The following is a 25890-nucleotide window of genomic DNA, read 5'->3' on the forward strand; positions in this document are numbered from 1 at the left end:
GGAGTTCCTTGGTGACCTAGTGATTAAAGATCCAGTGTTGTCACTGCCTGTGGCTCAGGTCACAGCAGTGGCACGGGCTCAGACCCTGGCCTGGGAAATTCTGCATGTCATGGGGACAGCCAATAATAATAATAATAACAATAATAATAATAATAAGTATTTAAATTTGTAAGTCTAGGACCATCCTCCTCTAGACTGTACCTAACCTCTGCCTACGTTTTTTCAACATACAGTACCCAGCACTGTGCTTAATAGAGTTGTTTTGGTTATTATCCTCATTTTCTAGGTGAAGAATCAGGCTTCTGAAAGGCTACAAAACTTGGCCTATAGAGGAGAACTGATCAAGCCCAAATTCTTGGGACTCCAGGATGCCATGAAATAACACACATATAAAGGCAAGGCAGAAATTAGAGAGTGACAGTTCTCAGTCTTATTCTGTAACACCCGTTGCCAATGAACACTCCTGTGAGCAACCCAGGCTTATGTACAATTCCTGACACAGCAACTTAATTTGGTCACTTTCCCCTCCACTAAAGAAAGTACATGAGGAGGTGTGATATTTTAGGTGACGAGTCTGACTATGCTAGTGTAAAAAACGAAAAAATAAATCATTGCTCACTTAAGTGCTTTTACTATTTTTGGTGAGCATTTTCTTGTAACACTTTTCGCAAGTACACAGATCCCCTTAGTTTCCTTCATTATTGCCTCTTTCTCTTCCTGCATTTGCATATTGGTGGTTTCCTGGCTCCTTTGTATTCTTTTGACCTGGCAATTTTATATACCACCCCCCACCCCAGGCTAAAGTCCATGATTCCGAATCTATTCTCCACTACTCATTGCTTGCTCAAGCTCCAGACCCAACCATTCAACTGCCTATTGATCCTTAAATTGAGCTTATCAACCTCTTTGCCTCCACCAATCTGCTTCTTTTATCAGTTATCTGGTCTGCTAATGAAGTCTCCATCTGTCAGTCTTCCAAGCTGGAAACCTGGCCATTATCTCTCATTCCTGCTGTTCCCTCAGCCTCCACTTAGATTTGCTCTTTTATGTGTCCACCTTTTTGCGTGTGCAGTTCCTTCAGCTTGGATGCCTTCCTCCTTTCCTTACCCTAAGAAACTCATTTTTGAAAGGTTACATCACTTCTACGAAGCCTTCCTTAACTGCCTTAGGCAGTTTGCTATTCCCAAAGTACTTTGTTCATACCCTCTTATATTTCTATTAGGCTTTGCCCTATAAATTCCTTAAGGAGATACCATGTTTATCACTGTTTTAGTGCTCAGTGTAGTACCTGGCACAGATCAGACACTGAATAGATGTAAAATGAGTGAATGAATGGATGCATGAAGTGGACAATCTCAGTTTCTTTAGCTGAGGATATTGACCTTGAAAGATGATCAGGCTTGAAAATAAAGTACTGCTAAAGAACTCAAAATTAGTTGGCTTGTAGTTACATCCGTGCTATATTTGTGTTGTTGGGCAAATTATATAATTTTCCATTAAACTTTCACTAACCTTACTTTCACTAATATTCAGTTTTCTCATCTATAAAATTGTACTAGTAATAGCAGCCCCTGACTTTTTTTTTTTTTTATTTTATGCGGGGGGTTAAGGGTAAAATGCAGTAATCTTTCTAAAAATCACAGTTTCTGGCCCATGGTAAGAGTTTAAAAAATTATTTTACTGAAAGGAGGGATATGTGCTTTGGCTCAGAATGGACATGTAGTCAAGAGATTTTCTCATAGATATAAACTCTGTTGCAAGTGAAAAACATATTCTAGGCATGTTTTCCATTTTATTTATTTATGTAGTCATTTTAGGGCCACACCCACAGCATAAAAATGTTCCCAGGTTAGGGGTCAAATCGGAGCTGTAGCTGCCAGCCTACACCACAGCCACAGGCACATCAACACAGGATCCGAGCTGCGTCTGTGACCTACACTGCAGCTCATGGCCACGCCTGATCCTTAACCCACTGAGCGAGGCTGGGGATCAAACCCACGTCCTCACGGATACTAGTCCCACTGAGCCACAGTGGGAACGCCAGTGTTTTCCATTCAAAATTGTGCTTTATCAAATAATAAGGAATTATTTACCAAGTACAGAGCAATTCCTCCTCCTATTAAAAAGCCGCAATAGACATCAACTGGGTGGTTCTTATACTGAGTTATCCGGGTTAGTCCACATATGATTCCACATATGATGAAGGTGAAGACCAGGAGAGGTTTGAGAAGCTTGGAGGAATCCGTTAGTGTGGAATTGAAGTACATCTTAAAAATGAAAGAACTAGGTTAAGTATGCTACAGGGGTCATTTTACTATTAAATGATAATCAAATAAAAAGTTAAATTCTAATCGACACACTCGACACCAATTTTACTGTTCCACTCCCCCTGCTATGGCTACGTTCTATACCTGGAAAAAAGGAAAGACATGACAAACTTCATCAAATAAATAACAGATCTCTCACATAAGTACACAAAAGTTTGAAAATAAATCAAAGTGGTGGAATTAGCCAGATAACTGGTCAATATCCGTGTCGCTTGACCCATGATTTCAATCCCTTTCTCTCACATAAGCCCTAATGAACTATTAATCAGACAGGATGACAGTTGTCATATGGCATTGATCAGCTTCACACTCACTGTTACATAAATACTGAAACTCAAGTGTGTGTGCGTGTGTGTACCCTTAACACGGTTCTTTCCGTTTTAGAATTTATAGCGTTCATGGAGTTCACAATACCCCCGTGTATACCACCACACTAAAGAGACAGGAGGCTAAATAAGTACCATGGCTGTATTAAAAATCTCTGTTGCCGAGGTATTGTTTAGAGTCGCATCCAATTTCACTTTTGATGCTATTGTGCTGAAGGACTGCTGTGCCAAAGTTTACTGTTCTGTTATTACACACCTGTATGAGCTAATTAGTCACTGCAGACAATACTCCTTTCTCTGGTTTTCTCTAGGACACAGTTTGACAAAAAAAAAAGGACCCAGTTACTTACCGAAACGTACACAGCTGCAAAGGCAGCAAGGGTCGCATGTTGAGAAGGGAATGATTTTCTGCCAAAGAAAGACAGTCAAATTACGCCTTCTATTTCTGATACACAGTTAGCAACCATTACAAGAACACTAGGTGGTAAAAATGTTTACCTGAAGGGCAAAAGCAATAACTTTAATTTCTGCTTAGTTTTCTGGAGAAAGATCTGAGTGATCAAATAAACACTGCTAATTCCAATTAATATTAAAGAATAGTTGTGATTCACTTTCCAATGTAAACTTTTTTTTTTTTTTTTTGCTTTTTAGGGCTACACCTGCAGCATATGGAAGTTCCCAGGCCAGGGATGAATCAGAGCTATAGTGGCCAGCCTACACCACAGTCACAGAAACACGTGATCTGAGCCGTGTCTGCCACCTACACCACAGCTCACAGCAACACCGGATCCTTAGCCCACTGAGTGAGGCTAGGGATTGAAACCACAACCTCATGGATCCTAGTCAGGTTTGTTAACCACTAAGCCACAGAGGGAATTCTGAGTGTTAGTTTTGTAAGGGATCACTTCTTTACACCATCGGAATGCTGGTTGAAGGTGGAAATGGAATGGGAAGTATTTTAATTGTTTGCTGGTGTTATGTCAGCTTAAAGTAAAAGTTTATAAAACATAAGATGTTAAAGCTTACAAAGTTTTTCTATGCTCCTAAATATATAATTTCTTTTACATAGAAATTTAAAAGACAAAATTATTTTCTCATGGCAGCAGGTCTAGATGTGTTATTTTTCACTCTGGAAAGAATAGAGAAAGGAGAAAGTCTCATTTTAACAAAATGTTTCTCTAAAATAATTATCTCAAGAATCACTGAGCTTCTCATTTAGTTAAGTAAAAAGCAATGTGGGAGAGTTGGAACACAGGATAGTAGTAGAGACACATAAAGAACAGATGGAAAGATTACATGGATTTCTTTTAATGGATAAAAAAATGAAAAAATTCAGTTTTATTAATGTCCTTATAATTATTTAGTATCCAATTAAAAAAAACTACCAGTCAACACAGACAAGATAATGTAAAAGTATTGAAAAAGAATAGAGAATGCAGGTCTTAAATGTAGGTTCAAAAAATTGTTGAATGGATTAAGAGCTTGGATGTACATATCAGGCTCTGATTCTTCAAGTGTGCCTAACTTATTTTTGACTCTTAAATCAATCGTGGGAACTTGAACTCATTGATTGAAAAAGAGAATCATTAATCAATCTTTTGTTACCCTTCATCTTTCTGTAGTTTACTTTTTTTGAACGTCTCTTGCCATATATATGTATTACTTTACTAATTGAAAACAATTTAGTGTCTTAGTAGCTTTTTGAGTTTTTGAGCTTTTATTTTCTGAAATGCAAGGTTAGAAGTTGTACGTATTTTCTGAGTTTACTCGAAGGAGACATACAATCCTAAATTCTATTTCTTTTAAAACTCTACCAAAAGCAATATTCATTTTTTTTGTAAAATATATAACGTAGCTGGAAATAGCATAGATATTTAGTCTTCTTTTAAGTCAATACGTGACACATCCTGACTAGAAGCCGTGACTGCTATAAATATCTAAAATAAACCAATTGTGATGACCTAAAACCATGATGAATACAGTGTAGCTCACAGAATATGATTGGAATTTGGTGATACAAAAATTAGTGACATGAATGTGAAACTGAAATTTGGGGACAGAAGGATTCAGAATGAACCACTCGTGTTTTTATGGTATAATCCCTAAAGAGATCACTGAATTGAGAAGAAAAATAAAACCCAAATCATTATGATTGAAAAATGTATGCCTACAATGATACCCCAAGCCATCACTTAGTAATGAAAACACTGACATGGAAATTTTCAAAATCTGAATTTCTGACCTGCCACTGTTGATAACTGTAAGGTCAGATCCTGAGCAAATATCTTCTACAATGTAAGAATTCTCTTTGCAAGACACGTTCAGGGAGGTATAGTTTGGCTTGCACACAGTCAGAAAGTATGGAGCCTGGTAGCCTGTGGACAACTGGATGATATCTGTGATGAGGGCTGTAGAGCAGAGTCCAAACACATGGACGCCTATAAGCAAAAGGAAAGGAGCTGTTAACCAACCCATCGTTTAGTGCTGATGTCACCCTACCATTGACCATGTTTATTACGCGTTAACAGGACAAGTTTCACACCTGTCATGATCACTTCGAGTTTATTTGGAGAAGATGGTAAAGAAAATTCATAAACTTCCAAACAGATATTAAGGCCAAAATAAGGCAATTAGTATCTCTAAAGTAGTGATTTGAGATATTTTTGTCAATCTGGTTAAATAAGGCCAATTCTTTTTTTTTGTTAAAGTATAGTTGATTTATAATAGTGTGCCAATTTCTGCTGTGCAATTAAGTATTGTCATACATGTGTGTGTGTGTGTGTATATATATATATACACATTCTTTTTTATACTATTTTCAATCATGGTCTGTCCCAAGAGATTGGAGGTATTTCCCTGTGCTATACATATACAGTAGGACCTCATTGCTTATCCATTCTAAATGTAATAGTTTGCATCTACCAACCCCAAACTCCCCATCCATCCTATTCCCTCCCCTGTCCCCTCCTTCTCTATGTCTGTGAGTCTGTTTTGTAGATAGATTCATTCGTGCCATATTTAAATTTCACACATCAGTTCTATCATGGTATTTGTCTTTCTCTTTTTGACCTACTTCACTTAGTATGATGATCTCTAGGTCCATCCATGGTGCTATAAATAGTATTATTTCATTTGTTTTTATAGTTGAATAATATTCTATTGTGTATATGTACCACATCTTCCTTTTTTTTTTTTTTTTTTTTTCAGGCTGCACCCATGGCGTATGGAGGTTCCCAGGCTAGGGGTCAAATCAGAGCTATAGCTGTTGGCCTATGCCACAGCCACAGCAATGTAGGATCCGAGCCGCATCTGCAACCTACACCATGGCTCGTGGCAACACCAGATCCTTAGCCTGCTGAGCGAGGCCAGGGATTGAACTTGCATCCTCATGGATCCTAGTCGGGTTCATTAACCACTGAGCCACAAAGGGAACTCCTGTACCATATCTCCTTAATGCATTCATCTATCAATGAACATTTAGGTTGTTTACATATTTTGGCTATTGCAAATAGTACTTCTATGAACATGGTGCATGTATCTTTTGAATTATAGTTTTTTCCAGATATATGCCCAGGAGTGGGGTTGCTGGATCATATGGTAGTTCTATTTTTTGATTTTCTAAGGAACCTCCATACTGTTTTCCAGAAAGGTTGCACCAATTTACTTTCAATAGGACCAATTCTTAATATTATTAACCATAGATCGCTTGACAGATACCTGAATATGTTAAGGTGACAACTGTGTGATTTGAGAAAGATACGACATGCAGGAATGAAGCAAAACTCAGAATCATTGTAAACTACTCAGCATGTTGAGCTTTCAAGGTCCTCTCTCCCTGGTAGTTCCTAACTCCAGCCACGCCTGCCAAACCCAACAGCATCAGAATCAGACCTAACTCCCTACAAGTGGATATCATACCAGGAAAACAGAGAAGAAGAGGGCAGGCCAGCCTTGCCATGGAAACAATCATTGTATGAGGACAGTGCTATGGGAGGCTTCCTTCATGTTTGGAATTCAGAGACGACATTCTTACATCTCCCAGTTGAAACTCTTTCTTTTGTCTCTGGGGGCCAGTCTGAGACCATAAACTCACAAACCCTGATGCAGGCTTGTACATTTGGACTCCGCTCCTGCTTCAAGCCCCTTGCCTGGCCTTGTCCCTGGGAGTCCAGCTCAGCTCGCCTACCCCCGCTTGCCTGGACACCCTGGGTTCCCTCAGAATTGACAACCTGCATTCTGATTCATGACTTGCTCAGAGCCATCACTGTGACCAGCGTCCAGTGTTGTTACTCAGTCCTCTAGACCAAGGTTGCTGGCCTGCAGGTTACCGTCTTTGGCATTTTCCTTCTCTGCTTATTGTCACCTAACAACTGCCCTCCCAATTCTTTCGCTGCCCTCTCACCTGGGATTCATGACACTGGACCCTTATTTCGACATTCTCATTCCTAGCAGCGTGCAAGATCTTGGACAGAGTATGGATAAGTGAGGATACCATCTATTTCTATCTTTGGAGAATGAGACTCTTAGGGCCCCTGGGGATGGGCATTCCCGACTCTGGAACTCTGCTGTCTAGCATAGGATGGACCATCCTCACAGGCGTGAGAGTTTTCAGAGAGGTTATGTGCCCCTTTGCCACAGTAATTTGCTACATTAGAAAAACTTCTGAGATCAGCTCCAAGTCCTGAAGTTTTACTTCCTTACCTTAGTTCTTGACCCTGGTAAGGGGATTCCTCTTGTCTTAGACATGAGGTGCCTTTCTTCATGGGGCAGGGTCTAGGGAATGGTTTAGACCAGATTTCTTCCTCTAGTGGAAGAAATGATTGTATTGACTTATCTACTAGGTATTACATGAAACTACCTATTCCTTTGAGTTGAAGAGATTAAAAGGAAAAATAAATGTTTACCGATTTACTGGGAATGAATGTAAGGCATTCACATTAGTGTCATGTCCTATGGCTTGACTTTTCAACTCAGGCTTTTTATTTTTTTTTTTAAAGGTCTGTGATTGAAATACTATTAAGATGGTCACAGGCTAATCAGAAGAGATGAAGACTTAGGTACTGGTTTGATTCTGATGCAAGCCTGTGGATTATCTGTAGGTCTCCTCAAAATAGGAGGTAAAGTTAGCTGATGTAACTAAGGAAAATGGCCCTGATGTGATATAGAGAAAACGGTGACATTTCCATGGGCAGTAACTTCTGGGTGAAAACACTCCAAGACAATTGAAAGGGAATCATTGATGTGGCTAAAGTAATCTCTGAAGAGCTATCCTTTCATACTGGCCTGCTGACATTTATTCCCCGCTTGAAAAAATGAACACAGATCCAATAAACCATTTGAAAGTAAATTCATGCTTCTCCCAGGGCTAAGACAAAAGTACACTGAAATGCATGGATGTTAGCTCTCAAAACAAGAACTATAACTGTAAATAACACATTTTAGATCCAAAGCTCAAATCCGGGTGTTTTAACAACCCAGTTTTTTTGGGTTTTTTTGTTTTGTTTTGGTATAATGTAAAATTCACCATGTACCCAAAATTATGCTTCTGAAGTATAGCTTTAAGGACTTAATATCTGTAATTAAATATAACATTTCTATTTGAAAAACATCTCCTTTCTTTGTGGTTTCCAACACCCACCAACGAATCTGACGGCTCTTCGAAGGAAAGAGTTGAAGTTGCAGCCTCCAGCATTAATGTTGGGTTCCAGCCCAACCCCATTCCTCCTTTTGGACAGGCAGCAGTAGAGAATTCCTTCCCCTACCATAATCTGCAACGACAAGAGGGCGTTCAAAATGGACTCCATGGGTACAAATGAATTAGAATTTGAACATGCCGTCAACTCAATCAAGTAAAGATGTATTTTTCACAAAAGCTTTAGAGACATGTGCACTTTCTCTTGAGTCGTTGAGGAAGCAGTGAGAAGTAAGCAATCAGGGTGCTATAAAGAGCACTGGTTGTTGGAGTTCTGGTTGTGGCACAGTGGAAACGAATCCGACTGGGAACCATGAGGTTGAGGGTTCGATCCCTGGCCTCGCTCAGTGGGTTAAGGATCCGGCGTTGCCATGAGCTGTGGCATTGCCATGAGCTGTGGTGTAGGTTGCAGATGCGGCTTGGATCCCACATTGCTGTGGCTCTGGTATAGGCAGCAGCTACAGCTCTGATTTGACCCCTAGCTTGGGAACCTCCATGTGCCATGGGTGCAGCCCTAAAAAGACAAAAGACCAAAAAAAAAAAAGCATTAGTTGGCTCTTCTCTGCTCCTACATACAAGTCAAGGGAGTGATAGCATCCTGGTATTTTAATGTGGTTGTGGTAACCAGACATTCCCTATGCCCAACAATACCCAGTGACACCTAACTGATTAGTCACACTGTGACGGATTTTGCCCTAACTCTTAGAATCTTAAAACCATGTGAACAAGATGCCTGAGGGGAGAATGAAATAAGTACCAGAGTTAGGATCAGGAACATTTTATCAGCAGATAAAGCAATAAACCAGTCTGTTGACTGAGCAGGATCAACCCATGAAAAGCATGCATGCAGGTAGAAAGGTGCTCTCCAAAGGAGAGCTATCCAGTTGAATTTTCTGTGATGATGGATATATTTTCTGCATTGTCCAGGATGGTAGCCACTACTGAGTGCTTGTAATTTAGCTACTGCCATTGAGAAGCTGAATTTTGAATTTCATTTTATTTGTATTTAGTTAATTATTTAAAATGTAAATCAATCAGATTTCAAGGGAAATAGTCATGTGTGGCTAGTAACTGTCTTACTGGAGAATGTGGATTATAAGAGAATCTAGATAAGCAGTAACTCCTGGATGAAAACAGGACAATGGAAATGGAATTGACGTGGTTAAAGACATTTCTGAGAACTTATCCATTCATACCAAGTAATGTTTCTTAGATATGAAATATTTAGAAAATGTGTTTACAATGATCAGAGAACCTTACTGTCGTATCAGAAGGATTGTCTTAAGATAAGGAACACTTGCCATAAGATTCTAGGATACAGGACATCAGTGAAGAAACTTAATATATGGAGGCATCATTTCCTTCAGGAACGTTTCCCTGAAATCCCTTACTATTCTCTAAGTTGAATTATGTCCCCTTCTGTGCGGCTCCCTTCATATCCCGTCCTTCCCTCTGGCATTGCTTGATTAGTGCAACTTCAGTTATTCACTTGATTGTCTCTCACTTGACTATAACCCATTGAGGGAAGACTCTTTCTTTCTTACCTTTTACGCTCACTATCTAGCACAGTACCTGGCCTTGTGGGGTTTGCTTTTGTTACCTTCACTGTGGTTATTCTGCATAAGAAAAGCAAGATTGGGAATTATGAGATTCTTAATGTGAAAAATTTCAAATATTCGGGATGACTGTGCCAAAGAGATTATTGTGAAATTAGAATTGATATGGTTTTATGTCCCTTTATGCATGTTCAAAATATTATGTGACTAAGTTTTTTAAATGAAAAAAAAATTGCTATGGTAAAAATGTGGAGCCGAGAAACATAGGGTTATATAAGATCCTGGCGGTCCCTTCGAAGTAAGTGATCATTTTACTTTAAAGACAATAAGCATGATTTTTATGGACTGAAACAGATTTTCTAGGGGAACGTCCCAGTTCTCAATACCAACTTAACATTTTTATAAGGTACTTAAAATTATGATTTTTTAAACTAATAACAGTAAGCCTATGACCTTCTGCTTCAAATGTTCAATCTGCTATATTTAGTTCCATAGGGAATAGGGTGTGTGTACAATTATAAAGAACCTTTATTTGTTTAAAAATAATTTTCTTGATGAAACTCTACCAATAACCATACATGTGTGAAAAATCTGGTGGCATCCATGATAAGTTTCTTTATGAACAATCATATAGAAATAATCAAAAGGAATCTTTTTCAAAGCATTGACTACTAACTTAATTATTTATACTTCTTGAAAATTGTCAGCTTCTATCACCTTAAGTTAGACATAGGGACGCAGAGATTCTATATTCTGCACTGATAGACATAACACGACACACCACGCACATAGAATACTGTAGTTATCTCAAATTCATCATTTCAAGAAAATTAACCTCTCATTTCTAAAATGTGTTCTGAAATCCACTAAAAGACATCAATTTCATCTTCACTAGTAATTCTATGAATAATTTTGTGTCTTTTTAATTGTATAAATAGTGGTTCTATTCTTGTTTCTAAATGCTATATTACAGAAGAATTTATGTGTTCAGTTTCATTAGGGAAATGTTTCTTATCACACAACACAACAGTCATGATCTCAAGTGACCTTGAGATTTTAGGGGTTGTGATTTCGTTGTTTAATATGCTCGGAACTCATTATGTCAGGAAAGCGCTTTCACACTCTTTGGCTTGATTATGGATGGAGGTTTCTTGTTAGTATTTTGACATTACCCAACTCTCCCTCTCCCAAAGGAGCACATCAGTTTTCTCCGCACGCTTCTGTTCGTTTAACCTTGATCTATATGTCACTGCATACATTTTCAAAATGATTTAATTTGCTTTAAAGCTAGAATTCTCCTCAGGGGAAGGGGAGATGCTTCCTAATGCATGTTTCCAAATGCGCCTCAGTGTTTTCCTCATTCTGAACGCACACTCTTATGATGCAATATGGTTTCAGGGATTAGGTGTTGACAGCAAAATTATTTGTTGCTGTTGTCATTTGTAAATAGAAAACAGTCTATGACAAGTATCTTTTCACAATATTCTGTTTATGCCGTACCCAAGCCTGAAGAGAAACAATACCATTTTTTTTTTTTTTGCGTGTTAAATATGGACAGGTTTTTGGAAAAGATGCTGAAGTGACTGTTTCACTGCTTCAGGGAAAATGTAGAGAGGAAATATATTGCTTATTATACTATGGACAGTGTCCTTGGAATAGCCACTCAAAGGACACTATAGTCTCCTAAAGCTAAGGTTACCTTCTAGAAACTATATCCAAATTTCAATAGACTTCTTCTATAAAATTAGATACACTTGTCCTTTAATAAGATGTAGTAAAATTTTGCTTCCAGGGAAGAGAACATACATTATTTTTTCCTATTTTATGTAGATTTCATGAAGATTTAGGATGAGTCCAGATAGTCTATGCTGTTTTCCCCGAGAAACAGTCTCCAGAGGACTAAACAAAATGCTTGTTTCATTATCACTTTAAAGCACATGAAAATTTAATATTAAGGATGAAATTTTCCAGTTTAAGGATAATTTCAGAGAAATAAGAATATGCATTTCAGAGACATAAAAGGAACTTTTTACAGTTTCTTGAACATCATGAAGATAACTTATTTTTAAAACATCCTTCAAAGCATAACATTTTGAGAAGCAACCACTAAACAATTTTTATGTAAAAGCTGCATAAAAAAATCAGTTGGTCTTCCTTTTGTTCATATAAAGGTCTGTTTTGCTTTGTCTTCTCTGCATGTCTATGGGTGAAGATTGGAAGTGTCTCTCCTCACACAGATGGGCTCTGAAAGCCATTTCCAAATAGAGGATTCAGCCTCCCCGCCTCCCCCACTGCTCCATTTTGGAACAAGTTTGCTTCCATAAAGATAAAAAGAAAACAGCATCCTTGAAAGTCAGGGATTCGAGTCTGTTATTCTCACATTCAGGAAGAGGGGGGAAAGGAGTTGGAGCAGAAACACATGTATTAAAATTAGAAACAGAGGACTTCCCATCGTGGCCCAGCAGAAATGAATCTGATTAGTATCCATGAAGACACAGGTTTGAACCCTGGCCTTGCTCAGCGGGTTAAGGATGTGGCATTGCCATGAGCTGTGGTGTCGGTCACAGACTCGGCTCAGATCTGGCATTGGTGTGGCGGGTATAGGCTGGCAGCTACACCTCTGATTCGACTTCTAGCCTGGGAATCTCTATATGCCGCAGGTGCAGGTCTAAAAGGACAAAAATAAATACATAAATACATAATAAATAAATAAAAATTAGAGACAGAATTATGGTTCTAGAACATGATGACTCCAGGTCCAAAGCACAGGATCAGTGTTTTAGGGAAAGTCCTTAAAAACAGAGGGAAAATGAAACTAGAAAGACATTTAGAAGATATACGATATATGTTTAGAAAGAAACTCATGGAAGATAGTATTTGCTGTCATTAAAGTCAGGATTTGTTTTATCATCAAGTTGTTTACTCAAACCCATGAAGCCAGTATGGAAGCAAAGAATCCCTGACATCCTGGGATGTCCTGAAGTTTTGAGTGACATGGGGGAGATTAAGGGACCCTGTGGTTTCAATATCTTCCTAGTTTGCCTCTTGTTCCATTAAAAGGCAGGCAGCAGTTCTGGAGGCCCTGGGGAGACCCAGGAATCCCGCTGGTCTTTGTGGAGGAAGCTGGCACTGGGCTTCCCAGGTCAACTTGGTAGAAGCATGTCATGGCAAATCTGTCCTTTCACTTCTCAAGGCTCAAGAAAGAACACTTTGGCCCAGAATCCCCCAGAGAGCACCCTTAATTGCACACTGAGAATTTGTTACTGGAAATGAGGAAGTCAGAGAAGCAGGAACACAAGGATGAGGCCAAGGTCACTGTCAACTAAGACCTATAACAGTGTCAGTAAAGGGATCAATGTGAGGTAAGTGGTGCTGGCAGGAATGGCTACAAGTTAGACTTGCTCTCCCAGCCACTTAGTAAAACACCCTGGGGGAAAAAAAAACCAAAAAACTTCTGGGTATATAAAAAGCAAACTATGTAAATGACTAGATATCAACACTGTCTTTTAGCAGAATCATGAACATTCGTACAGTATTTATTTTACTTTATATCAATTATAATAATTTCTGCATTACATTCCAACAAGGAAAAATGTTTTCTGGCCTAATAGATTTGAAGCATATATTCTTTTGGCTCTTGTCAAATGACTGGATGATACGGATTTTTTTTATGAGTCTTTAGAGAAATCGTCAGAAAATGCTGTTATTCTGAGCAATATTGCACTTTAAATGGATTTTATTAGTTTGAGACTCAGCTGCTTACTAAGTACATCATTAATAGTTCCAATCACCATGGAGTTACTTAAGGTCAAATAACTCCTTTATTTACAAAGTATTTTAAGACTTTTTAAGTAGAATAAAGTTCTATGGAAAATCAAGTTTTGGTTTTATCTTCTAAGAATATTTTATGTAATTTATTTATAGTATAAATAGCATATTATGGTTATTTAATACAGGGAATTTTTTAAAAAAACAAATCTGCCACTATATAAAAGTTTAGATCTATGCAGAGACTTTTCTAAAACTGCTTATATACTCAACCAGAATAGACCAATTCATTAGAAATTCATAAAAACTTCAATCAAATAAGCTTTTTTATATTTAATAACCACTTCCTCTGACATTCATGATCATATGAAAGCAAAGTAAGAGTTCCTACCGTTAGAAATAAATTTAATTATGAAACATGTTTCTTGTCCTTTAGGTAGATTCTAAGGGCATAAGAGATGATGTAAACATAAAGCCAATGAGATTTATTAAAGAATGTGTGTTACTTACAATGTGTCTGTTAGCAAACCAAAAACAATTATGTTCTAAATTCAATATCAGTAGGTTAGGGCACTTCCTTATATTGTATATTTTTAAATGCAAATGCTTCTTCTGAATCTAAGGTATTTTACTTGGGGGGGGGGTGGATATGAGTTGTGCTCTTCACTGTATGGTTGTTGATGCTTAGTGCTCAGAATCCATAAAAATATGCCAATCTGGTAAAAAGAAAGTGACAGCAACACACACTTTTGGAAAGAGATCTGTTGGCTATATGATTTTTAGCTCTGGTTTCCCAGACTTTAGATACTACATGAGCACATGAAAAATACATCAGTGAGGGAATGTATCAGAAATTTTTTGTTTGCTTTTAACCCATTTATTTTATAAATGTGGTCATTCTTAGTCTTCTGGGACGGACAAACACAGTTAGGGAGCAGTTCTTACCGTAATTGCAGGACCTGCAAAAGCCAAGCTAAGCAGCATGAGGAATGGAATTGCCTCCTGGGTGGGTTCAATGTAGGGCATGCTAAGACTCCGGTCATAGCAGCTGAATCCGGAGTGCACAGGTTTGAAGACATCCGTGAGTTCAAGGAAATACAGGCTAACCACTGATGATGCCAATATAGGCAACTGAGAATGAAGAACACAGAAGATCAATTTATTCTTATATCCAGGTCATGCACAGAATCAGTACATCTTGTAGTTTTCCCCTTCTCTCACCACTCCTCTCTGGTCTTGGAGTTGAAATCTTTCATAGTATTGCTTCTACCTTCAAAATAAAGCTCCAGTTCATCTCTCTCTGTCACATGCCATGCCTCACCTTTGCTCTTGGATAATCTCCTCGGTGCTTCCACTTTCATGTTTACCCTCCTTGGCCCACCTATCTATTTTTCTACCCAGCCTCCCAAATATTTTGAAAATGTTTTAGATCATATTATTCCCTGTTTTAACCATCCCAGTGGTTCCAAGTCTACTTGAATAAAATCCAAATGACACATCATGGAATGCAAGTTTCTGCACGATCAGGCTCTTGCTTCAGTTTCTCACATTTTTTTTATACCAAGTTTATACTATTCCCCCAGCCCCTACCCACTGCAATCCAACTGATCTTTGATCTCTTGAGAAATAATTGACATGTTGATATATAACCTTATGTTAGTTTCAGGCATACAACATAGTGATTCAATATGTGTATAGATTGCAAAATGATCACTGTAATAAGTTTAGTCAACGTCCATCGCTGCACATAGTTACAACATTTTCTTATGATGAATACTTTTAAGATCTACTCTCTTAGCAACTTTCAAATATACAATCCAGTATTATTGCCTATAGTCCCTATATTGTACGTTACATCCCAGGATTTATTTGTCTTATCAATGAACATCTGTAATATTTGACCCCCTTTACCCATTTTTCCCACTGTTCATTACCCACCTCTGTTAACCACCAATCTGTTCATTTTCTGTATTTATGAGGGTTTTTTTTTTTTGGCTGTTATTGTTTTAGATTCCACATATAAGTGAGATCATATGGTATCTGTTTTTCTCTGCCTGACTTGTTTCTCTTAGCATAAGGCCCTCACACTCCACCCACATTGTCCCAAATGGCAATATGCCCTTCTTTTTGAAGGCTGAATAATATTCCATTGTATATATGTACCACATTTTCTTCACCTGTTCATCCATTGATGGATACTTAGGTTGCATCCATGTCTCAGCTACTGTAAATAATGCTGCAATGAACTGGGTGGGGGTGGGGAGGTGTACATATCTTTTCCAGTTGGTGTTTTAGTTTTCTTTAGATAAATACTGCTGGATCATATGGTAGTCCTATTTTTAATTTTTAAAGGAATTTCCATACTATTTTTCATAGTTGTTGTACCAACTTACATTCTCAAACAGTGTACAATGGTTCCCTTTTTCACTACATCCTTGTCAATACTTTTTATTTCTTTTTTTGATGATAGCCATTCTAACAAGTGTGAGGTGGTATCTCATTTTTGATTTACATTTTCCTCAGATTAGTGATGATGAGCATCTTTTCATATACTTACTGGCCATTTGTATGTCTTCTTTGGAAAATTGTCTATTCAGATTTTCTGCCTATTTCACAATCAAGTTGCTAGGCTTTTGGTTTTTTTGCTATTAAGTTTTATGAGTTCCTTATATACTTTGGGCATTAACCTCTTATTAGAAATGATTTGCAAATATTTTCTCCCATTTGGTAGGTTTCCTTTTCATTTTTTGATAGTTTCCTTTGCTGTGCAAAAGCTTTTTAGTTTGATAGTCCTATGGTCTTTACTCTTTTCCTCTAATAGTCAAATTCATTTCTACCTACAGGTTTTGCATTTGCTGTTTCTTGCTTTTATACTCTCCCTCAGATCTTTGTCTGACTGGCTTCTCTTCATCCTTTAATGATGACTTCCTGTACTTTCTATCTAAGGTAGCCTTTGACCCATCCTTCCCTCTTAAACCCTTATCAGCTTGCTTGACTTCTTCATGGCATTTATCATTAAGTGAAATTGTCTTGTTGATTGAAACTTCCCATATTTATTTTTCTACCCTCCATCTCCCACTGAAATATATGCTCCATGAAGTTAGAGTCTGCCACTGTTATTTATTGCTGAGTCCCCGAGGCATAGAATTGTTCTTGGCTCATTGTAGGCAAGCAGTGCATCATTTAATAACTTAATGAAGCAATAAATACTTGTTGATGAATGACTAACTGAATAAATGGGTAAATATAAATTCATTGCAATAGCTAGACTAGAATGACCAGATTTAGCAAGCAAAATTGCAGGTCAGTCAGTGATATTAGAATTTTAGATAAGCAATCAATAAATCATTTTTAGTATAAGTATGCCCCATGCAACACTTGGGAGATACTTATACTAAAAATTATCTGTTGTTTAACTGAAATTCTAATTTTACTGGATGTCCTCTAGTTTGTCTGGTTAATCTAAACTAGGCACAATTTACTTTCTAGACTTTGTGGTATAAATTTGATTATTCACTCATTCAATCTACAGTGTGGGTCATACAAATACTACGTGGGTCTTGACTATGATATGACACACAAGACATGGACTTGGCCATCAAGGGCCATAAACTTAGGAGAGACTTGCTCTCAACTAGAGAAAAAAATATTTCAAATGCATTGTCTGATGCTGGGCCTTTCAGAATCTGAAAATGCAGATTTCTATAACACTGAAAAAATTACTTAGTTTAAGGCTTTGTTACTTGTGGAGGATGCAATATTTATTGAAAAAAAACAGAACAAGTTTTTGATAAAAACATTATTGACCAAACATGATTTCTGGTTGTCTTGTTTGAAAATAAATAAATTTACAAAACAATTTATGCCTTCTCTTCCCAAGAAGTATTTTTGTAATGAGGTGAGAATTAGGTCTATTGGAAAGATTTAAATGTATGAGAATTAATCTAGCATTATCCTTCTGTTTTTTCAGATGGATGCTTTTCAATAGAGAAAGCAAAAAGTATGTCCAAACACTTAGATGTCTCTTATCAGAATCCATGATCATTGCCCTCATCAACTATCTGATCATCCCGCTTCACCACTTCCTTCTCCTGAAATGCAGGAATAGTTGCTTTCGAGCCTTCACTAATAAGTCAACACTTCATGGCGTATGTGCACAATTACTATTTTCCACTTAAGTGTACTTTGGTTTAACAGATAGTTCACATAGCAATTATATGTGTCAACTTCCTGTTTTAAAAATTTCAATTAATTTTATTAATTGATGTTAACTCATTTAACTTCAAACTTTCTATTATGACATAAGGGTTACTGTCATCCACACTTTGCAGGTGGATAAGCCCAGTCTCCTTTAGTAAATGGCAGAATGGGTTTTGAACCCATGAATTGTAGCCACAGGGTCTTTTCCAGATCCAAGTCATCCTACACCACAGCTCATGGCAACTCCAAATCCTTAAGCCACTGAGTGAGGCCAGGGATGGAACTCACAACCTCATGGTTCCTAGTCACATTCGTTTCCTCTGAGCCACAATGGGAATTCCAACAGAGTCTTATCTCTTAATTACTATTCTATGCTTCCTTTCCAAAAATGGGAGTGGAGTTTTAGGATAATGAAATACAATTAGGCATCAACTCATGGGGATACTGTTTAGCCTCAAGTTCTGTTTAACCAAGAGTTTCTATTCACAAATCTTTAGTTAAAAGTGTCACCTAGCATAAACATTATCTTAAAAACATAGTTTCAGTAAATTAAGTTATAATTGTCCTCAATTAATTTGAATGTTAAATATTTAATCAGATTAGATAATCCACATTCTTTGATGCCATTAATTCATATTTTAGGTCATCTACATGTATTTTGTTAACGGGAAATAGATTTGAGGCCATTCACATCACCCAGATAACGAGATCATCTTCCCTAGTACAGACAAGAATTCACCTTTGAGTTCTGCGGATTACTTCAGAGTCCACTATAATGTAGCCATGGACCTACTGTGTATGTGTGTGTGTGTGTGGAGAGATGCTCAGAATTCTTTCTTTTACTATGTACTGTAGTAAAACCAATGGGGCCATTAGGTTTTCAAGTCACCCAGGAGGTTCTTTGAAATACAAGCTCTTCTGTTCACTAGCAGTGTGACCTTGGAAATGTTTTTATTTTTTCTTTTTTGCTTTTTAGGGCTGCACATGCAGCATATAGAAGTTCCCAGGCTAGGGGTCGAATCAGAGCTGCAGCTGCTAGTCTACACCACAGCCAGAACAACATGGGATCTGAGCCACATCTGCAACCTCTGTCACAGTTTACAGCAATGCCTGATCCTTAACATACTGAGTGAGGCCAGGGATCCAGGCAGCAATCCTCATGGAAACTAGTCAGATTTATTTCTGCTGTGCCACAATAGGAACTCCCTGGAAATGTTTTTCTTAAACCTGTTTTCTTATCTATGAAATAGCTACATTGATAGTACCCATCATCACAGGTAGTTGTAAGGATTAAGTGAAGTTACAAGTCATAGTTAACAGTACCTGGAGTGAAGACCTGCTTAGACATGTTTTATTGTTTTTGCTGTTGCTGTTTCAACTATTGGCAATAATACAGTCTCGTTAAATGTCATCTTTTCCATTTGCCTTATTTAGGTAATCTTTTTGGAGAGTAATTTCCTTTCTTAATTTCCTGGTACTTCTTTTTAGGCAATTAATACAGACTCTTTTTTATCACAGTTCTCTGGTATAGATTAGTTACAGCCTTTGCTCTGCTTCTCAAATGAAAATCTCCTTATGGTAGGGGCTTAACCTTACTTGTTTTAATATTTAAAATGTGCATAACAGTGTCTTTCAAATATATATGCGTATATATAATAAACCAATATATGAGTGAAAACACTTTCCTTCATTAGTATTATGTATTTCAGTCCTTTAAGACATCAGTCTCCTTGAAACTGCCAGTTTTTACAGGTTTTTATCCACGTATTTTTCTATTTATATATTAATATTTTTGTAGTTCATTGAAGCATTTTCAAGACTTATATTTGTCTTCAAAATAGGAATTATATTTTTCTGCTCCTTGATGTTTCTCTTTTTTAAAAAAGTATCTTTCACTCTGTCTTTTACGTCAGTTTTGCTTTTTTAAGAAAGAATGATTTGAACAAAATGTTTATAATATTGGGGAGAAAAGTAATTTTTGACATTGTTTTCCTACAGTGTATGTTTGGATTAAATTACAGTGTTTGCTTCTAACATACTTGTCTTCAAAGATATCTTTTATCTTTTCAACAACTGAACTTTCTTTCGAAGTAAAAAATTTAACAGACGGTATGTGCTAGCTTTGGCGTAGATATAGAATTGACACACATGTAGTAACATCATACAGACATCTTTTGATTTCATTTAAATGAGATTTAAAAAGAGATTTGAAAAGGTCTATATAGTCAGGCATTAGGAATTTTATTCTCTGATTATGTTGTAGCCAAGAAAAAGTGTGAACCGTGCTACCTTTATGTAGCAATACAGGAGAGAAATTATCTGAAGATTAAGACAATGGTTTTCATAAAGAAAAGATAGATTCTTATAATTACCCTTTGCTCAGGAATTTGTGAGGAGAAAAATAATTTCTAGAGAGAAAATAATAACAGTTTTAGAGGATAGGGCAAACAAAAGAAATGTCTTTCAAAAGATGGCATTTGCTAGGTACTATTGATTTTTCTGCTGCCAATTTGAAAAAGACAAATCTGCAGACTATATCAATTTTAGTGAAACATTTTATGGACTCTGTCATGACATTTTATCTAGGTCAGATAGCTGCCTTGTTTTTAGCATGTCGACAACAGGAATAGACTTTTCTTCTCGTGTGGGAAGTCCACTTTGTTCCCAGCCTACAGTAAGACAGGTTCCATTCTTTTTCTTTGTCACAGACATGGTCAGTTCAGAGTCCTCTGAGATAGTCATAAACTGGTGGGATGATAGCCACAAAGGGTCAGCTACCATGTATGATACTCAAGGCTCATTTATTTATCCGTTCAACAAATACCTGTTGAGAGCCTACTAGTTAGTACTAGGCATTGTTCTAGGTTCTGGGAATACATCTGTGATACAAGACAAAGTCCTTATTCTGAAGATTTCATTCTTGTTGAGGAAGGCATATAAAAAAACTAAAAAATTATAATATTAGAAAGAACATATAAAGAAGAGAAAGCTGGGGGCTGTGGCAACTGAGTGCCTGGATTGCTATTTTTGATCAAGGAAGCCCTGCCTAGGTGGGTATCATTTAAATAGAGTCTTAAATAGGTGAGAATAAACTAATCGTATAAAAACTAGGTAAAAGGCACAGTCAAAAGGGAGAAGTGATGTAAGATGAAGTCAGAGAGGTGGGTTTGGGACCAGACTTTGCAAAGAATTGAAGGCCATGGCAGGAGTTAGTACTTTATTCAAAATATGTTTGGAAATAACTTTGGAGTGTTGAAGCAGAGGTATAGTGAGACTTGAAATATATTTTATAAAGATCACCCTGGCAGCTGAGTTAAGAATGATTTGGGTAGGTCAAAAGTAGAAGCAGGGTGAAAATTTAGAAGCCTCTTCAAACTCAACACATATTTATCGAGTGCCTAGTTTTTAGGCCCTCCCCTGAGGTGAAGAATATAATGGTAACAAAACAGAGAAAATTCCCTATACTCATGGGGTTTACCTGCTCGTGCATCCTTGGCAATTGCAGTAATCCAGGCAAGACATGGCAGTTTTACTAGGATTTCAGTGCTGACATACAGAGAAGTTGGCAGATTCTGGGTATAACTTTGGAGACAAAAATGACGACCTGTGTATGAGTTGTTATTGAAGGGAAAACAGTAAAAGTTGATGGGCTTGAGCAATGGGGCCAGAGGTCTCATTTACTGGGATGGGGAAGCCTGGGAGAAGCTTGAGTAGGAGGAATCTAAAGTTTTGTTTTGGAAATTTTAAAACTGAGATGCTTCTTAGCTATAACATGTCAAGAAAAAAGGAAGATGCCAACCTGGGGCTAAAGAGAGTCTAAGGCTGCCGGAGAAAAGCTGCGAGTCATTGATAACAGAGGATTTAAACATCACTACCCTCATTTTTGAAGAGCAACACTTATGTAAGAAATTTCTAAGTTAAATTAACTTTGTTTTGAGATGAGTAATGTCACAAGAACTAAAGAATATAATTGTGTGTATTCATACCACTCATATGCAAGAAATAATCGAAGAGAAAAAGAATCTTTTTATATTAATAACAAATTTTAAATGGGAGGCCGAGAATCAATTCTGGTAAGCATTCCCAAATCATACAGAATGTGAAGTTTAAACTATTAATGGATTATATTCAAATGAAATTCAAACCGAAAGAAATATTAGCAGATCAAAGTAATTTTATTAAAGCTGGTGGCCAGTAAGCCGGTGGTCAAAAGTCAACACACAGTGATGATAGAATTTTCCATTTCCTACAGTGCAAATTTTTTTTTTTTGGCTTTTTTATGGCTGCACCTGTAGCATATGGAAGTTCCCAGGCTAGGGGTTGAATTAGAGCTACAGCTGCCAGCCTACACCACAGTCACAGCAATTCCAGATCTGAGCCACGTCTTCTACCTACACTGAAGCTTGTGGTAATGCTGGATCCTTAACCTACTGAGTGAGGCCAGGGATTGAACCTGTATCCTTGTGGATATTAGTTGAGTGTGTAGCCCTGCTGAGCCACAACAGGAACTCCCTACAGAGCAATCTTTAATGGCATCCCTTAGTATTTTTTGCCTTGTAGCTAATACAGATAAATATTTCCTTTAAATATTGACAATAATAAAAACTAATAAAATTGTATAGGGCTTTATGATTTATAAAACTATTCTTATAATAGTATCATATGTACGTAACTGTATGATTATAAAAAGCACACTAACACTTGTTAGTGTTTTTAAGAGTAGGTCAGGATGAGTCTATAACATTATTCGAGGTCTAGAAATCTAAACTAGTTCTCACAAAGAGAATGGAGGTAGCTTCTATGACACACGATGGATACAAATTAAAACAGGGCCATGCCATGGAGGTAAATCAACGCTGGCCTGAGAACCAGCCAAATCCAGTTTCTCCCCTCACTTATTCCACTAACTTCTGAGAGTTGGAGCAAGTCACGTAACCTTCCTGGGTCTCATTTTTTACCAATGAAATGAGGGGCTTCTTATGTTGCCTCTGGCTCTGAAATTCTTCATGTGCTGTCTGAGGTAAGCAATATTCCTCACACTTCTTTCATGCTCTCACTACCTTGTCATACAGATTTTTTTTTTTTTTTAGTCTCTCTACAGTTAATTTCATCTTCCGAAATGTCTCCAGGCTAGTTTTCCTGGAATTCACATGGAACCATGCCTTTAACAGTGCCCCCCTAATTATGAAACAAAGTGCAAATGTCCTAGAATGACCTTTTGTATTATACAGGGTCTCTTGTATTAGAGCTTCCATCTGCCTTATTTAATTTTGCTCTGTACCTACTCTCCACTCTCTCAACCATGAACACCTGTGTTCCTATTACTTATGTCCCCAAAGACATGCTGTAGCCTCGGCTTTACGTTTTCACATTTGTTTCCCATGAGAACTGTCCTTGTAGAAGATGAGATCACATGTTGGCTGCTTTTCTCCCTGAAACCTTCCCTACGGTCTTCAGTTCCCACCACCTGCCTCATGTGTCCACATATATTGTTATCAAAGGACCTGTTAGTCTTTGGATTGGAGTTACTTGTATATTACCAGCCCTTGTCTTAAGATCTGGGATTTCAAAGTGAGACCTTTGTCATTGACATAGTACCTTGAAAAGTTTGGGTGTCCAGAAGACATTTGCTAAATTTAATCAAAAGAAATCAGGACACTGCTATTAAGTAAGTTGAAAACATGGGTAATTTCTTAACAATACGCAGAATATGTTGAAGATTTAGTGCCAGATAACTGTGCTTAGTTCTCTAATAGGCTGCTGCATTCGATCTACACCTTGTAAAGCATCCGTTGGATCCCCAATTTATAGGTGAGAACACTGAGACAGAGAGAGGTCACATAAATTACCCAAGAGTCACAGAGCCAGTAAGTGGGGCAACCAGATTCCCACTCAGATGCTTACATCTAGGAAACATGCCCTAACCTGCTTTGCTTAAGGGTCTCAACTCAGTTTCTCTCTCAACATCATCACAATGGCTACAATTCTCCAGTGGGAAGAGGATGTTGTAGAGGATTGTGTGCTATTTGAAAAAAAGCCCCCCTGGCTCTTAACTCTTAAATGTTCTTAAACCATTCTTCTGCCCACTTCTCCTTATCATGCAAACCTGAAGATTGCTACTTTTGCTCAAATCTAATATCTATCCTTTCTAGAGCTCATTTCACTCTTAGTTACTCAGAGAATTTATTGAGCACCTACTCTTCCATCAAAAGAAAAGAATATTGGCTTTTTATTTAAACATTTCCCCATAAATTAATTTAATACTCACCACCTCGCTGGGAATTTTAAGATAAATCTTAAGATGAAACCCCTGCTCCAGATAAGGTAAAGCGCATGCCTGATTTCCAGCAATTGAAACTTGATCTGTTAAATTCCTAGAAGTTAGAGCCCCACTACACCCTGCTGCCGCTTTGGTGCACGTTGCCATCTGGTGCTTGTCTCCTGCTTTTCAGGAAATAGCCCCAGGCTTCAGTGGAAATGCCAGTTTCAAGGACAGAAGTGAGAGATGGCCATGTGCGCAAGGGGTTGAGTGGCGCTAAGAGCGAAGGGGTGGCAGGCACGTTCAAATCACATTCTTAATTGTGTGGTATTCTAAGGTCTTGCATGTTCTTTCCTGTGCCATTTTCTCCAATGTTATTTTAATTGGGGGGAGTGAGGTAATATCTCAAGAACTTTTCATTAACTCTTGGATGTGGTCTGCTCTTATCTTTACATCTGTTTTCCCTAGTGAATGACTTTGAATATAAAATATCTAGATTTCAAGCTCCAAATGCTTTCCTGTCATGTTTCCTTTGGATCATTTTCTTTAACTGCACAGAGATGGCCTGATGACTGCCTCTATCAGAGCAACTGTCGCTTGAGGTGGCAGTTGTTGCTTCACTTTTCTCTCTTACTCAATGACAAGACCCTTGAGAGCAAAGAAATTGTCTCATTCACTTCCCTACCCCCAGAGTCTAGTATTAGGGAAGGACCTGACATCCTGGGTACCCTCCATGCAGAGTCAACTAATGCATGTGTGGATGATCTGAACAGAAATGTCAAATGTCTACACAGTTCTTGGAATGCAGTTGGCACGATACCAGAAAGATTCCCAGTTTAAAAGATCCTTGTTTTCTCTGCCCTTAGAACATGCTCCCACTGTGAATTTCTAGAATTCTAATAATATCTTCTTCACATTAAAGAACACAAGAAGTTCAAATTGAGTCCTCCAAATGGCAATGGTAATTAATAGGGAAGAGCAAACACACCGAATATATATGTTAATGTTAGTGGGGGGAAAAATGTGTTCTATTTATACCCCAGAATAAATTACATCTTTACAGCTCTAAAAAAGACTAATTGCAATCATTCAGCGATCTACCAGTAAAGTTTAAAATAATAGTCTGTGGCTGTTTTATTACTTGTATATCGATTTTGCGTTCGGCTTGTAGTGGGTCCCTTTGTAGTCACCAGCTTTAACTTCAGGTCCTGCTTTGCTCCTCTTACATAATTAGATACAAGCACATGCATTGTCTTGGAAAGGATTTTGTTCTTTAAACCTAATTAGAGACTAGGACCTGAGGCTGAGGACCTGTGTTGCAATTCTTAAAAGTAATTGCGTTGAAATCTTTTCTTACAGTTGTAATTTCTTTCCCCTTAGAATATATACATGTCTTTTAAAAATATGGACGCGAATCACAATTTAATGCTACTGACATTTGCCAGGTACCGTGTAAAGTCGGTACTTTACATTTCTGGATGCGCTGCATCGGTACAGCATCCTTTTGATTAAGGTACTATTATTATCCCCCCTGAACAGATGACTTGTAGCTCTAACCATGCTTTTCAAAGGGCCTAACACTTTGGAAAAGAGAAGATCCATTAAAAATTACTTTAGCATGTTGTTCAATGCCATGAGGTGTTATGAAATGTGTACCTTGGGTATTTAGATGTAACTTTCAAACAGGCAGCACAATTGATTCACATGTAGAATGAGAATGACCTGCATTTTAAGCGTTATAGTCCAAGGGGAAACATAAACA

At 37.6% G+C, this 25890-nt stretch overlaps 2 protein-coding genes across 3 annotated transcripts in view; one reads left to right on the plus strand and one right to left on the minus strand.

Moving 5' to 3' along the window:
- Positions 1–25890, plus strand: part of PLPPR5 (phospholipid phosphatase related 5) — a 465309-nt gene that overhangs the window by 118684 nt on the left and 320735 nt on the right. The window lies entirely within an intron of this gene.
- Positions 1–25890, minus strand: part of PLPPR4 (phospholipid phosphatase related 4) — a 38513-nt gene that overhangs the window by 5058 nt on the left and 7565 nt on the right. The window contains exons 2-6 of the mRNA XM_005663645.3: positions 14615–14800; positions 8292–8421; positions 4896–5091; positions 3004–3061; positions 2094–2267 (exon numbers count right to left, since the gene is read on the minus strand). Of these exons, the coding sequence (XP_005663702.1) occupies positions 2094–2267; positions 3004–3061; positions 4896–5091; positions 8292–8421; positions 14615–14800 (744 nt within the window). The remainder of the gene's footprint in view (positions 1–2093; positions 2268–3003; positions 3062–4895; positions 5092–8291; positions 8422–14614; positions 14801–25890) is intronic.

The sequence above is a fragment of the Sus scrofa genome, chromosome 4 (genome assembly GCF_000003025.6).
Source record: "Sus scrofa isolate TJ Tabasco breed Duroc chromosome 4, Sscrofa11.1, whole genome shotgun sequence".
Classification (NCBI taxonomy): Eukaryota; Metazoa; Chordata; class Mammalia; order Artiodactyla; family Suidae; genus Sus; species Sus scrofa.